At 54.3% G+C, this 15,512-nt stretch overlaps 5 protein-coding genes across 5 annotated transcripts; 4 read left to right on the top strand and 1 right to left on the bottom strand.

Annotated features, from left to right (window-relative positions):
* Positions 1 to 782: 782 nt before the first annotated feature.
* On the top strand, positions 783 to 1,694 carry Z520_08355 (uncharacterized protein; the record flags this gene model as incomplete). Its single annotated transcript, XM_016778852.1, has 1 exon — positions 783 to 1,694. One exon carries the CDS (start codon positions 783 to 785, stop codon positions 1,692 to 1,694), a length of 912 nt encoding a protein of 303 aa, XP_016630223.1.
* Positions 1,695 to 2,170: 476 nt separating this feature from the next.
* Positions 2,171 to 7,381, top strand: Z520_08356 (uncharacterized protein; the record flags this gene model as incomplete). Its single annotated transcript, XM_016778853.1, has 1 exon — positions 2,171 to 7,381. The coding sequence occupies one exon, from the start codon at positions 2,171 to 2,173 to the stop codon at positions 7,379 to 7,381; it is 5,211 nt and encodes a 1,736-aa protein (XP_016630224.1).
* A 460-nt stretch (positions 7,382 to 7,841) lies between these two features.
* On the bottom strand, positions 7,842 to 9,371 carry Z520_08357 (uncharacterized protein; the record flags this gene model as incomplete). Its single annotated transcript, XM_016778854.1, has 1 exon — positions 7,842 to 9,371. One exon carries the CDS (start codon positions 9,369 to 9,371, stop codon positions 7,842 to 7,844), a length of 1,530 nt encoding a protein of 509 aa, XP_016630225.1.
* Positions 9,372 to 9,890: 519 nt separating this feature from the next.
* On the top strand, positions 9,891 to 10,390 carry Z520_08358 (uncharacterized protein; the record flags this gene model as incomplete). The annotated part of the gene is made up of 2 exons (XM_016778855.1): positions 9,891 to 10,220; positions 10,280 to 10,390. The coding sequence occupies 2 exons, from the start codon at positions 9,891 to 9,893 to the stop codon at positions 10,388 to 10,390; spliced, it is 441 nt and encodes a 146-aa protein (XP_016630226.1).
* Positions 10,391 to 11,212: 822 nt separating this feature from the next.
* Z520_08359 (uncharacterized protein) lies at positions 11,213 to 12,318 on the top strand (the record flags this gene model as incomplete). The annotated part of the gene is made up of 4 exons (XM_016778856.1): positions 11,213 to 11,242; positions 11,302 to 11,376; positions 11,434 to 11,669; positions 11,733 to 12,318. The coding sequence occupies 4 exons, from the start codon at positions 11,213 to 11,215 to the stop codon at positions 12,316 to 12,318; spliced, it is 927 nt and encodes a 308-aa protein (XP_016630227.1).
* Positions 12,319 to 15,512: the final 3,194 nt, after the last annotated feature.

Here is a 15,512-nt window from a genome sequence, read left to right on the forward strand (position 1 = left end):
ACCCGGCACGACTCACGACACAAGTCTGTGGAAGCACCGGCTCAGGCAGGCGACTCTCTGAGTGGACGAGTTTCAGGCGCGAGAGTCAATGGCACCACAGGACTCCACAGGTCAAGGTTTTCTTTAGACAGGCCCGCTTTGGAACCTACCTAGGTGTGATGATGCAGGTACAGCTGGTATAGCGAATACCTCGTGCTCGGAGTACCTACAGTAGCAGTAGCGGTAGTATCCTCGTAGACGTAGACGTCACCATTGCCCCGATCCACCAATTCCCATCAGAATTTTCTCTACCTACCTAGGTACCTAGTAGGTAGGTAGGTACCCTGCCTGCCCACCATCGTCGGCAACGGCTTCTTCCTTTTGCTTCCCCTTCCCATCCGTGCCAGTCGCCCGTCAGTCTCTGCGTGGCCCTTCGCAAGCGAGGAACAAGCATAACCCTCTTTTGCCCTGCCTGCTCGTACAATTCCATCGAATGGCCGCTTTTTCGCTCACCACTGCTCCACCTCCACGACGACCACCACTGATCATCTGCTTCCCCTGCGCCCTGCGCCTCGATCTCGCCGCCACTTGAAGTCAGGATGTGGTACGGTAGAACCTTCCCCGACTGTTCAAGCTTTGCCCCAACCATCCTCGTCCCTTTGCGATTTTTGCATTTATTCGTGGCCTGCCGTGCTCCTGCCCTGTTTGCTGATTTTTGCGACCATATAACAACTTCGTTTTAATCCATCTACTTTTCACACTCGTTACAGGAAAATAGAATACATTGCATATATATCTACAACATGCGTACCTCGCAGATCCTCGCCCTTGTGGCTGCCCTTCCCTCCACCCTTGCTGCCTATAAAGGCTTCAATTATGGTTCCACTGGCAACGACCAGTCCAGCTTCGAAGGCCAATTCAATTCGGCCAAGGCTCTAGGCTTCACCTCTGCTCGTCTGTACACCATGATCCAAGACGGAACCACCAACACTCCCATCTCTGCCATCCCCGCAGCCATCGACACCGGCACATCACTCCTGCTCGGCTTGTGGGCTTCGGCTGGCGATGCTGATTTCGCCAACGAGCTCGCTGCGCTCAATGCCGCCATCACTCAGTATGGCACCGCCTTTACTGACTTGATTGCCGGCATCAGTGTGGGCAGCGAAGATATCTATCGCATCACCCCCATCGGCATCGAGAACAACTCCGGCGCGGGAGTGGGTCCAGCCACAATTATCAACTATATCAACCAAGTTCGATCCGCCATCGCCGGCACCTCGGCGGCAGGCAAGCCTGTCGGCCACGTCGACACGTATAACGTCTGGACCAATTCTAGCCAGAATGATCTGATTGGAGCCTGCGACTTTCTTGGTGTCGACGCATATCCATGGTACGAGACCACCAAAGCCAACAGCATCGACAACGCCAACGCTACCTTCTGGGGTGACTATGACGACACCACTGCTGCCGCCCAGGGCAAGCCTGTCTGGATCACCGAGACCGGGTGGCCCGTGTCAGGTGCGAACAGCAATGAAGCTGTTGCTTCGGTCCAGAATGCGCAGACTTACTATGACGAGGTCGGGTGCACTGCCTTTGGTGAAGGCATCAACACTTGGTGGTACATCCTCCAGGACACTGGAGCCAGTCCAAGTTTCGGTGTCGTGGGCGCCGGTTCGCCTCCTCCGACCACGCCGCTGTACTCGTTGAGCTGCTAAGCGCAGTGTTTGGGTATAATAGGCGATGTCCATACTCATGTACGTAAAAATGGTGTGCATTGAATGGGGTAAAAGTTGGGTTGATTAGGTATGAACCGTTATAGACACGACCACTAATGAGAATGTAATCCATGAAAAAACATGCCTCAGAGCCCAAAGAACTTGGAGCAGACGAGGTGAATGATCTTTTTCAGATCAGCCTCGTCCCAGGCTCGACAGCCAATAAAAGTGCTTGTTTTGTGAGATGCCCTGCACTAATCCGGATTCGGCCACGTCAACATCTCGAATGTAAACAAACGCTTGTTGCATTGACTTTCCCTTGTCTCCCCCGCACTCGTCCATCCTCTATTTCACTACTTACTAACGACAGCTTTGCGCGTGGATTCGTGCTTTCCCAAACTGCTCAACACCACGTCTGCCTCCCTCCAACAAGGCGTGATTTCTCCGGTATTTGCAACCCGGGAGTGCCGCCTACCATGGCGCCGAGGAAAGCCGTGAGTCCAGCGAAACCTCGCCGCATCACCCGCGCCCGAGCAGCTGACGCCGTCGACACCGCTGCTACCACAAACACCGAAGAAACATCCAAGCGCCGAACCGCCAAAGCCTCTGCCGTTCCGACCACAAGTCGGGCACAGGCTCTCGAGGCAAAGTCCCGGGTTACCAAGAAGTCGGCATCGACAACAGCGAGTAAAGCGACAAAGGGCGGACGAACAAACACGAGGTCTGTTAAAGCGGTGGCGGCTGCAAAAGAGGATGACAGTGATCACGATGAAGAAGAAGAAGAACAGGTGATAGAGGTCACAGTTACCAAGCCACCAGTCAAACCATCGAGGACGTCCACGCGGACCACGGCAAACCCCTCAGTCCCGGCCACGACTGCCGGTCTCGCAGCAGCACCCAGACGTCGAGTAAAGGTAACGCCGATTATTCAGAATGAGCCTCACACTGAGCCTGCCGCACCGCCGCCTGCGGAAGAAGTCAAGCCGGAAAAGAAGCCATCTGTAAAGGCAAAGAAGGAAAAGGCCACCCGGGAGGAGACAAAGCCTGCTACGCTACGAAGCAAGAAAGAAACTGAGTCTGGGAAAAAGAGCAAGGGTGCAAACTTGGAGAGTACAAACCCCGAACCCAAAAAGCGAGGACGAGGACGATCTGCGCAGAATGATCTGGAGCCAGAAGAAGAAGCTCCTCAAGAGTCCACGTCCACAGCAACCAAGTCGCGCGGAAGGCCGAAGAAGGAGAAGATTGCTGCACCATCAGTGGAAGAGACCAAGCCTGCGCCTGTCACCACTAGGCAGACTCGAGCGAGGGCCGGATCCACAAACTCATCTGTTGTTGCAGAGCCTGCGGTCAGTGTTGTGGTCCCTTCGAAGAAGAAGAAGGTGACTTTCGAGGCTCTTCCTGAAGACGAGGATGAGAAAGAGAACAAACTCCCCAGAACCATGGCTAAGGCCAAGAGCACAAAGCCACAGTCAGCTGGATCTAAGAAAACCGAGACGGCAGCCACCGGCATGCGTGCTAAACCGATTCGGAAGCCTGCCACTGGTAGAGCGACAAAAGCCACTCGAGGAACGCCTGCAGTCAAACCACTAGAGTCCAAACCTCAAGCAGAGGTTGAGATCACCGGCAAGATCCACCCTCGAGCATTAACCCCCAAGAAGATTACACAGGTCGCAAAAGCACTGCCCGTCGATAGTGACGATGATGAGGAAGATGAACTCGCCGGAGCTAAGACTCCAGTCCGAGATCTCAGCCTCTCACCCAAGCGCGGACCCGGGGCTTCAGCGACTCGACTGTTATCGCCCGTCAAGAGACTCGACTTCTCACCCGCGCTCCACCTGGTATCACCACTGAAAGATGATGCGTCCGGGGCTATGAGCATGCTGAGTCCGCCACGACGGCCGGCTTCTCCAGTCAAGGACTCGCTGAAGGAGTCTCCTCGACGAGCTCCAGAGGGCGTTACAATCTTCCGAGCCAGTGTGCCAGACACCCATATTAGCGGCTCTTTGGTTCTGGATCCTTCCAACACACAATCCATTCTCCACCAATCCCCAAAGAGAGGCTTGTCCGATAGAATCGTCTTTCCCCCATCGGCCGTAAAGTCGCGAACCACTCCACTCAAGGCCTCACTGTTGTCCTCACCTGCTAGACGCCTCTTCTCGGCTTCTAAAGACAGGACGCCCGCTCAGCTATCACACTCGGTCAGGAAGACTGTCATGCAAGACTCATCGGAATCACCTGCCCATGGCGAGGCAGAGTTGCAAGATGAAGAGAGCGAAGAAGTGGCAGCGTCCTCGCATTTCAGATCATCTGTTTCACCTCAGCGGTCGGCCAGGGTGTACAGAATGAGTGAAGACGAGTTAGTCCAGGAACTCGACGGTGAGGTGGATTTCGATCAGTCCGTGCTGAATGTTAGAAGTCCTCTGAAGGTTGATAAGCTGAACCCGCTTGTTGAGGCTCCAGCAGAGGAGATGGTTCTGGATGATGCGCCTATTGAAGGTGATTTACATCCACATGCGGAGGAAAACAACCATGAAGAGTGTATGGAAGTTGATGGCGCCGACAACACAGCTCCAGTTCGCGCAGCTGACGCGGACGAGACCATTGTGGATCCAGAACTTGAAGCTGGCGACACCTCAGATGAAGAGGAGGCAACGGGCATTGTTGAGCCCCACGATGTACAGGCTGAAGCCACTGGAGATATCCCACAAGCTGCCGAGACTTCTGTCAAGAAACCCAGAATGTCAGACGCTATCTTCAACCGCCTTCGACAAATCGACGATGAGTCTGAAGATGAGCTCGCTGCAGATCATACACCAGACAACCGAGTTTTCAGACACATTTTCCGGCCTAGCATGAGCAGTGCCGAAATTCGGTCTCGTGTCTCGGCTGGAATCGTCCCGGAGAGCGCATCGAAAAACTTGGGCTTCACTCCTCTGGCGGCGCAAGTCCAAGGCTGGCATGCTGCCAGTCCCGAGAAGAAGCCCACTGTCGCTTCCAAGTCACGGGGGCTGTTTTCGCCTGTTGCTCAGATGCACATTTCTGGCTCAGTCGAGCTGAGCAGGCCAAATACTCCAGGCCGTGAATTTTCGAAACGAAAGTCAACAGCCAGCAGGTTTTCTCTGGCCCCTTCAATGACTGAGAGCCCTACGAAACCAGACTTCTTCGCCGATGGGATGGCTGCACAAGACTTTGAAGACCAGGTAGAAGCTAGTGCTGCTGCGGCGGAAGAGGAGGATCTTCACAACTTGATTTCGCAAGATATTTCGGAGCATCAGAATCCTGATCAAATGGAAGTTGAGGTCGACAGTGAAGCTGAGGCCACATCAGGGGAAAGTATGGGCAAGACGAGCACAGAGTTGACGACTGACCTGGTCAATTTCACTAATGCGTCCGATACCGCCATGGTCGATTTCGAGGCTCTGGCACATGAAGCTGAAGACCTTGCAGCTCAAGAAGGGCATGGCGAAGAAGCTGCTCTCGACGAGCAGGAGGCCAACGTGACCGTCCCCACTGTTATACTTGAGACAGTCAACGAAGAGCAATCTGTGCTATCGGTCTCAACTTCCTCCGGATCATACGGTGACGAAAACACGGCTCCTGTTGAGCACTCTGCGGCAGAGGAGTCTGATACCGTCGAGATGGAAGATATGCCTACTGAGGAGAACGCTGAATGCCACGCCAAGTTGATAGATGAACCCGAAGAATTTCACGACGACGATGAACACAGCATTCCTGAGCATGCAGAAGAAGACGAAGGCGCCATCAACGCCTCATTGGATGCAGAGGACCAGTTGTTTGAAGTCACTGCAGCCAGCATCGAGACGTCGCCTTTCAAGAACGACCGTACTTCAGCCAAAGCCGAATGTGCCGTTCAGGAAATGGATTTCAGCGTGACTCCGGTCCGCCCAGATCCAGGTCTCCCGAGATATGTTCATACTGTGGTGTCGAAGGTCCCGCTTCGTCCTGAAGGAGCTGTGCCTCCCGCTCCGTCGCCGCTTAAGGTGCAAAGAAAAAGACCAAGGTCGCTTTCTTCTTCGGACGTTCAAGCTGTCAAAAGACGTAGCTTAGGTTCCGGCTTTGAAGCTCGCTCATTTGATATGGACCTCCTTGCAACTCCGAAGGCGAATGTGGCGTCGGTCATGTCGCCTCAGCGGCGCATTCGTAGCGCGGCACCGAGTCCAGCAAATTCACTCGCCACGGGTTTGACGACACCTGGTCAAATGAGTTTCACCGCCGAGGACTTTGGCGATAGCACGCTTGATGGGTTCGACTTGCCGGAGGAAGAGCTGATGTCCGACGATGTTGAGGAGGCGGAAATTGCTGATCAGGATGAGAGTGTCCTGAGTATTGGTTCTGCGTTGTTCAAAACACCAGCTGCCACATCGAAGAGAAGCAGCATTGTTCCTGCCAGCGCGCAATCAAAAGCGGCCACAACACCTCGCTACGCTATGAGCACAAAGTCCAGTACTAGCCGGGTCTCTGCCACTCCAAAATTCACGCCCTCAAAGGGAGCTACTCCCGCGTCCAAGACGCCTACAACTGTCACCAAAGCCAAAACGCCTGGCACTTCACAGAAGCCAAAGTTTGCGGCCAAAACTCCACAGACAGGCCGAAATCCCTTGAAACCTGTCGGAACCGGGGTTCTCCATGGAGCAATTGTCCATACCGATATCCACACGAGCGAAGGGATGGACGCTTCGGCCTTCTACATCGACCTGCTTACATCTATGGGGGCCCGAGTGGTCAAAGAGTGGAGGTGGAATCCCAGAGCTAGCATTGTTTATGGCCCCTCTGACTCGGATGGGCCAATTGCGAACGTTGGCATCACACACGTCGTCTACAAGGATGGTGGAAAACGCACTTTGGAGAAGGTCCGCTCAGCCAAAGGCCAAGTTCTTTGCGTTGGGGTCGGCTGGGTCCTCGACTGCATGCGGGAAGTCAAGTGGCTTGATGAGTCTGCATACGCTGTTGATGCAAGCATCATGCCTCGCGGTGGATCCAGGAGACGCAAGTCCATGGAGCCTAGAATGCTCGTCAACGAAAATGGCCTTCTGTCTGCAAGCAGGGAGCACCAACGACGAAGCCTCTCCGCCGAGTATGCGGGTTTGACTGGTGAGATGAAGACGGAGTTGATTAACACGCCCGTTAGAGGCAATGAAGTACTTGGGCGCGTCGACCATCTCGGAAGCGGCGTCGACGCCGGAGACGAATCGGAAATTAGTTCGACGTATAACTCTCCAACCGCAGCAACAGTCTGGGGAGGTGGTGATACAGCCAATGTGGGTGTTCTGATGGCCCAGCAGGACAGTGAGACGCCTGCTTCAGTCGAGTCCAGAAAGATAACCACAGACGTGTCGACGCCAAAGTCTGTTTCCTTGGATGTGGACTACGACCCTCGCACGGCTGCCACGCCGTTGACTCCTTACCTCATTGCCAAAGGACGAGAGCTGGTGCAAATGAGCGCTCCGCCCAAGCAGATCAACAAGAGCATCTTCGACCGTGATGACGATGATGCCAGCAGCTCTGCTGCAGAGAAACCACAAGCAAATGGTGGGAAGAAGTTCCAGGTCAAGATGCAGGGCAAATCGGGCAAAGGGTTGCTGGATGCTAGGAGGAAGACTCTGGGTGTGGGTGTCGCCGGGATGGGATTTCAACCTCGTTTCGGGAGTCCATTGAGAAAGGAGTAAGCGAGGAACTGTTTGATGTGGTTATTCGTTGGCGGAAAGCAAGTTTTGAAGTATAGAAGCTGAGTGTTGTCTTGCAAATGGTCGTGTCTTAGGGTTGGAGAGGAGTCTGGCGAGTTTGGCGTTACGGTCACCAAGCATTACGGGTTGGGCTGGATCATAGTGGTTAATTGGCCGAATGGGACTGTGGATGGGAAGGGATGGGGAGTCAAATTGAGATTGAGATTGAGTCTGAGCTTGAGAATGAACATGAACATGAACATGCATATGAAGAAGCAAAGCAAAGCAGCTTTGATCATTCATTGATTCTATCTGGTTTGATTTGATCCAGTCATTTGTTCCGTCCTTCTTTTCTCCCCCTTTTGAACCGACTTATACTTATTATCCTTGTTGGGTCAAGGGAATATCGTCAACGATGCGCTTTTGCATGTATGTATGCACCACACATGCATCATCCCCATCCTTACTCCCTATAGAACCCGGCAACCAGAAACGCCAATTCGAGGGCCTGCTTCTCGTTGAGTCTCGGGTCACAAAAGGTCGCGTAGTTGAGGCTGAGGTGCTCCTCGGTCAGACCCTCGCTGCCGCCCAGACACTCGGTGACGGCCTCGCCTGTCAGCTCGAGGTGCACGCCGCCCAGGTACGAGTGCTCGGCGCGGTGGATTTGCAGGGCTTGGTGGAGTTCGGAGAGGATGTCGGAGAAGCGGCGCGTTTTTATTGTGGTTGTGTTAGAAGAGGAGGAGGAGGAGTCGGGGACTGTGGCGTTGCGCCCGTTGCCGTGCATCGGGTCGCATTGCCATACCACGGTGCCCTGATGGGGGGATTGTTGCACCGCGCGGATGTGCGCTGGGAGGTGGGTGGCGATCTTGTCGCAGCCGTAGCGGGTGATCAGGACGATTTTGCCGACCTCGTGCTCCGGGTTGAGGATATCCAGTAACGGCACCAGGTCTGATGCGGGCATGCTGGGACCGACTTTGACGCCGATCGGATTGGCGATGCCTCTGAAAAACTCGACGTGCGAGTGTGTGAGTTGCCGTGTGCGGTCGCCGATCCAGAGCATGTGGGCTGAGGTGTCGTAGTAGCCCTTTGTGGGTGGCAGGGGAGGTGGGAGCTGGGTTGGCAAGGACGTTTTGCGGGTCTTGGATTGGATGGTTTGGCGGTTGGTGACAGGTGAGGAAGGGCGATGTTGGGCGGGTTGGTGGTAGTTTGATGGGTGTTTGAATTTCCGAGTCAGCGACTGTTCGTATTCCAGCAGCAACCCCTCGTGCGAGGTGAACAGGTCGACCGTCTCCAACCCGCCGCCCGTGTCCAGCCCGATCGTGCGCATCATGTCCAGCGTGTCGGTGATGCGCTCCACGATGACCTGGTACTTGTCCCGCACGGTGGGATCGCGGACGTGGCCTAAACTCCAGTCGAGGGGCGCGTGGAGGTCGGCGAGGCCGCTCGCCAGGGCCGCGCGGAGGTAGTTCTGCGTCGCGGCCGAGTGGAAGTACGCGTCCACCAGTCTCTTGGGGTCGGGTTCCCGCAGGACCGGGTCCGCCTCGTAGCTGTTCAGGATGTCCCCCCGAAAGCTGGGCATCGAGACCCCGTTGACCATCTCCGTGGGGGACGAGCGCGGTTTCGCATACTGGCCGGCCATGCGGGCCACGCGGACGACCTTCTTCTTGGCGCCGTAGATCAGGACCAGCGACATCTGCAGGAGCAGTTTGACCTTGGCCTCGATCATCTCTTGCGTGCAGTAGTCGAACAACTCGGCACAGTCGCCTCCCTGGAGCAAAAAGGCATTGCCCCTCGCGACCTCGCCGAGTTCGTTCTTCAATTTCACAATCTCTTGCGGCGTGACCAAGGGCGGCAGTGTGTTGAGTTTGTGGATCGAGGCATCGAAAGCCTTGAGGTCGCTGTACTGGACCGACTGCACGATGGGTCTGGTCTTCCAGCTGGACGGCGTCCAAGGTCCTGTTGTGGCGGATTTGGGAGTGCCGTTTGTCTCCATCGTGGAGAGGCTCTAATAGGTTTTTTGTCGATGTCCTTAGGCTGACTCCTCGGAACGAATATTTGTCCCTATACAGGTATGACAGGCCTCAAAGAGCACTATGCTATTGAGCACAATCACTGAAATTTGCAAGCACGTTTAGAAGACGGCGTCCGAGGGAATCAGCAATGCAAAAGATATACTAGGGATGAGTCACCGCTGGTAGAAAATGGGGACAGTGGTCGTAGGCCAGGATACTCGTAGACTCCCTAGATGCTCAGCAACGCAAATGAAGAAACATCTTTATTCAAGATCAAGATTGGCCCTATTTCCTGTGACCGAATGTGGGTGAAAAGGAAGTTCGAGGTCCTCCAGATCTTGCATGTTGGTAATGATACAACGCTATTCCACTTTCGGCTAGCGACATGCAACGGTGGACTATTTAACTGCTGAATGCGGGACTTGAGTTTCAACACGGCATATTGCACCGCACAAGACCATTTCCTCCGTCTCTCCAAACATCGGATCCCTGAGAATAAGATGGCGGAACCAATCCCATCGGCCTCAACCGCCGCTGCGGACGCCGCAGACGACGAAACGTCCCAGAACCTCCCCAACAATGCCGAGGACCGCAAGGCCGCTGCGGCGCTCAATTCTCTGAATGCCAACGAGATGTCCACCGAAAATGGGGAGGGCGGCTCGAAACAACCCTCCGCGGCGGACCAAGAGGCGCTGGGAAAAGCAATGTCGAGACTGGAGATCGCCAGTGGCGTCGGCAAGAAGAAGGACGACACCACCAAGACTCAGGCGAAGAAGGAGGTTGAAGTGAAAAAGAAGGTCAAGATCGCGGCCGAGGACGTGAGTCTTTTGGTGCGTATCAATATGGGTGTATCTGTGGACTGTGCAAGAGGTGCTGATATACGGTACAGGTCGAAGAGCTGGATCTTTCAAAGACCAAGGCTACCGAGCTGTTACGGTCACACGACGGAAATGCTACACTGGCAATCAAAGCCTTTATCATTCCTGCTGCGCGAGCATGAGGGTTCTCTGGAAACCGCGCAGTAGGACGATACGATCTTCTGAGCTCGGCACACTGCTTCACTCAACATCTTCCGGCTAAGCGACAGCACAAGTCTATGTTGTCTCGGCGGAGGCGAGGCTGCTGTTGGGTCTGCGCTTTCCAAGCCAGATGAACTCCCTCAATGGTCAGCCAACTGCAGAGGATAAGTAATCTTTGTGCACTGGAGCTGCCCATCTTACAGAATAGGGAATCAAGGACACAGAGGATGTATAGGACAGGTCAACTGGGCAAAATTCTTTGGTGCAGCAGAATGGACATCGAGATAGATCGATCGCCACTTAGGGTCCAGGGTTCGGGCACTTTGGAGTGGACAGGATGAAGATATCAATAGCAAGCTGAGGGTTCAGATTCTCGGACCGTGAATCAAGCGGTCTGCCGGGAGCCACCAATCTTGTAAACAGGCTATATACGAGGTATTCCGGCAGAGCTCCGGGTCATCTTCGGCACGGCCCAGTAGATTTACGCAGTATGAGAGGGTGCTTGACGGCAGATACTCCAGTTCTACTGTTGTTGAGACCAGCTGGCGTGCGCCAAAGCCAATGGCCATGTAACGTAGCTCAGCCCTTGCATGCTGTGAAATCGACTTGTACGGGCCGTTGAACTGAGGGTCTTGGCAAGAGAAAAGACGCTCCATCCTATATCATGATGATGTAAAGCTGTCACACATGCCGTCTTATCAAGAATTAGAAAGTAACCTTCGTCGCTTTTGAGTACCACCTGCAAGCAAATCATTTAGGTTCACGACTACTGGGACACATCAAGATCAATCAGCTGCACTACAATGGGTATACAAGAGTGGACTGTAAAGGAGGTTAGTTGACTCCAGTGATTGATTGCCTGTGTCTCCTCGAAAATTTTACTGAGGTTCAGGCATACTATCCCTCGAAATGTAGCCTGGGCGAAGGGCCGTATTATACCAAAGAACGACATGAACTGCGGTATATGGTTCGTGAGCAAAAGACCATCCCCATTGTCTCGAGGCTCTCTGACCTTGACATCTAGGACATCAACAATAAAAAGCTTTTCATCATCGACCTGGCAAAGGGACCCGAGTCGGTCAAGGTCATCGATACCAAGCAGCCAATTGGTGTCACGGCAAATATTGAGGGCGTGGATCCTTCCGAAGTCATCTTGGCCGGCGCAAAGGACGGCGTCACCAAGTTTCACCTGAAAAGCGGCGAGCATGAATATGTCGCCAACTACTGGAAAGGACCAGATGCTGAGGACAAGGCGAGAAGGTAAGAGTTACCCTCAGGCAAGATGGTTGGGGGAGGTTCTGTCACTCACTTTTGGCGCCTTAGGATGCGCTCGAATGACGGCGCAGTCGACACTCAAGGTCGTTTCTGGGTCGAGGCATTCGTTGACCCCACGATCGCCGAGTTGACCGAAGAGGGCTGCTTGTTCCGCCTCGACCACGACGGTACGCTGCACACAATGCACGAGAAGATGACCATCCCCAACGGCATCACCTGGAACGCCAATGACAACACCATGTTCCTGACCGACTCGCCGCCTCAGAACGTGTATGCCTTTGACTACGACCCAAAAACGGGGGACATTTCCAACAAGAGAGTCTTCTTCCACCTGGACGAGGAGGGCGTGCACCCGGATGGCCACGCCATGGACGTCGAGGGCAACATCTGGCACGCCTGCTACGGGGGTTCCAAGGTCATACGAATATCGCCTCAAGGGGCCGTCACGGGCGTCATCCACCTCCCGACACGCAATATCACCTGCCCTACCTTTGCGGGCACCGAATTGTTCATCACTAGTGCCGCGGAGCAGGAGCCTGACAAGCACCCAGATTCGGCCAAATTTGCTGGAAATTTGTTCAGGGTTGACGTCAGCATCGAGGGCATGCCCAAGTACAAGGCTCGCTTGAACTAGCACCGCCTTTTCGCAGGGGCAATCCCCGGCTTTGCGGTTTTTCTAGAAACAATGCGCAGCTTGGGACGAGGTGCGAAATTAAACGTTGGATCACTGAAGGGAAGGGATTGCTCGGTTGAAGGAGGTAGTGAGCCATGATGATGATGACGACGGGCAGCAGGTTCTGGAGACAGGGCTGTACCTAAGCGATGTGCATCACGCGAATCTCCCTTTTCTGCTCTCATCAAATTCCGACAAGGATCGTCAGGTCGCAGGGCTGACAGGGCCACGACAAGGCTGCCTGGTCGCTGATCATAAATAGCTTCGCCTAACAACATAGACGAGGATGTTTTTTTGGGATACAAGGGCTGCCGAAATGACGAGGGCTATGTAGCTTCTGTACGTAACTCCTTGTAAACTCCTTGCGGATGGTTATGCCACACTGCTTGCCGTTTCTCAGGGTGTGTCAAGTCCAATACACTACCTAGTCACCTAGGTACCTGGCCGGTGCTGCTACAATCAAAGTTTGATTATTCCAATCTGAGTGCCGGTTGTGCTTGTACCGCTACTCCGTACCTGTAGCCCATCCATGCTCGTCTGCTTGTACGCCAGCCCCCAGAAGTCGCTCGGATTGTGGCCTTGCTGCCCTAAAACTGTTGCGCAAATTGCGTCCACCACCACCCCTCCACCCGGCCACCGCAGCGAACTTCGTCCTATTTGCCGTCGATTGACGTGATTAGCCTGCAACTCTAACGGTCAGAAAGCTTTACCGAGTAGTAGAGTCGACCTCGTTCGTCATACGCCACAAACGCTGTTGGTGGAAGACTGGCTGAGTCTAATCTCGAAGCAACGATTGCCTTTGGCGGGCACGTTGAAGCTTGTGTGCCTCAATTGAGGTGCTCATCTTGTCATTGACACTGCCACTTCCGGACCTTCAGCTCAGGAGAAATTAGTTCAACCACGTCCCCAGTGACTGTCTTACCCTCTCGTTTTCTCCCGGCCGACAGACGTGACAGTGAGGAAGGCACTGAGTGACTTGGCGTTGCTGGTTGTGACCTCGAGCTCTGACCCTCCAACACGGACCCTCCAATTTGCGCTTTTGGCCGAAACAGAAGTTGTTGCCAGTGCTTGTCTGGGGACGATATTCGTACAGGAAGAGGGGGCTCACCTCGCTTCCAAGCTCGGCCACTTGGTTGTGTTAATATCTCAGGGGTCACTATCCCGAAGCAGAACAGGAGATGAAGGCGTGACGAACCCAGTGCGAAGCGGTACCGGTGGTGGCTTTGCTCGGCAGGCGTCATCACGAATCCGACCAGCAAGAGGCTACAGGGGCCCATAGGGAGCGGCTGCAGGGGGTTGACGCCTCAAGTCCAGAGAAGGAAATGTCAGCCCTTGGGTGGCCCTTGTGGTTCTTCGTTAGCCTGACGGGCGCGCGGGATGACTTTTCCACGTGGCCCATGGCTGTGGTCGACCCTCTCTGGACACTTACCAAACTTGCAGACTGGCCCTACTGAACGGATTACCCCTCCTCGCCGTTGCAAAAGAAACGTTCGTCCTCCCAGAGGCGGTCAGGAAGAGCTGGTTTGCATCGCATCAAGTGACCAAGTCCTGGTGGTCCCTTTGGGCAAACAACAAGACACAAGCTCCTGTGTGGACCTTTGACTTCCTGTGGGGGAATTGGTATCCCCAGCACGAGCTCTCTTGGTGGCTCCAGCAGCACGAGATTTCTAGACGTGTTCAGGATGAGGGAATTCCACCCACAAAAGATGACGACAAACAGAAAGGTTCTGAAAAAAGCAAATACCGCCTTTGCAAGTTGGGACTGCTGGTCGAGGACTGCCTTTCCGAGCGAAAGACAGGCTCTGTTCACATGGCGGATGGATCCCTTGCCTGTGCAAGACGGCCAATGTCGTTGCAGGCTTGTCTGATCGACAATGCCTCATCGTATTTGCTTTTCCGGTCTTGAGGAAGGCATCTCCCTCCCGAAAACGTGTCTCATCCTGCGCCCGAGACACCACGATAAGAAAAGCCCAGGGAGGGGGGAGCAGGTTCACTCCTACCTACCTTGAATCTGATACGTCCAGCTGGTCAGCCACGAAGGAGGTGGGTGTTTCCCACATTTCCCTGCATGCATGGTGTGGTGGTGGTGGATGGATTAGGCCTGGTCTGCATCACGCCAGAAATCGCAGCTGCAGCTCTGTGCATAGCCGATGAAAGCGGCTTTCGAGAGTTCATTCCCTCTTTGTTACCTAGGTAGGTTTTCCTCGGCTGCCAACTACAAGAACAACGTTTCTACCAGTACGTCAACCGAGCCGCAACTGTCCGGACGACTACTCCGCAGATTCGACCCAACAATCAACCGCAATGTACGGGGTAGCGAGCGAGGACCCGCGACTGACCACTCGAAGAACACATACGTGTCGTAGACAACACATTTGAGTAGCCTCCTCTGAGCCTGATCGACCGAGAGCTGTGCATGACTAAAACGGGTGGAAGGGCACAAGGCTAGGTTCAGCCACAATCATGTACTCTCCCAGGCCTCTACTCTGTACATACCAGTGTCGCCGATCCTTTGCCTGTCTGGTAGGCGGAGCAAAAGTCCTGTCCCAAGAGCCTGGCACGTACGATTTTCTAACTTTTCGCTGCAACTCAAAATGTTGTCTTTATCTGCCAGACACCAAGTCGAGATTTACCTGCAGCTGCCCATGTGGGCGGAGACAAGACTGCGACCTTGCCGTAGAGGCGTTAGCGACCGCTGCAGCTGCAACCGCTCAACTCCAGGACAGCCATACGGAACTTTTGGTGTCCCCCCTCATGAGCCGACCCTTGGGGGCTGCCTGCAGGATGTGGAAGGCGTTTGTCATGGCCTTGACACAGCTCCTTCGCAAGCGTCGACGATGACAGCTAGCGCGGACGACAGCTAGTGTTCGAGTCTAACATCAATAGATTCGCTCACAAAGGTACAAAAGAAGCGATCTAGCGTCCGCCTGAACATTTCTGGTCACGATCTGCACGTCGTCCTTTCATTGCGTGTGGAGCAGCCTCCAGGATCGAACACAACGGTCTCTCCTAAACAATACGGAAAGCCTCCGAGTTCTGGGTATAGCTCGTCTTCCTTTAGCAGCCGGTTGAACCTTACGAGGAAAAAGTGGCCGTTGGAACCGACTGTGTTATGTACGGCTCCCAAAATGGACACAATGACATAGTCTCTGTCG

This window comes from Fonsecaea multimorphosa (genome assembly GCF_000836435.1).
Source record: "Fonsecaea multimorphosa CBS 102226 unplaced genomic scaffold supercont1.18, whole genome shotgun sequence".
NCBI classification, from domain to species: Eukaryota; Fungi; Ascomycota; class Eurotiomycetes; order Chaetothyriales; family Herpotrichiellaceae; genus Fonsecaea; species Fonsecaea multimorphosa.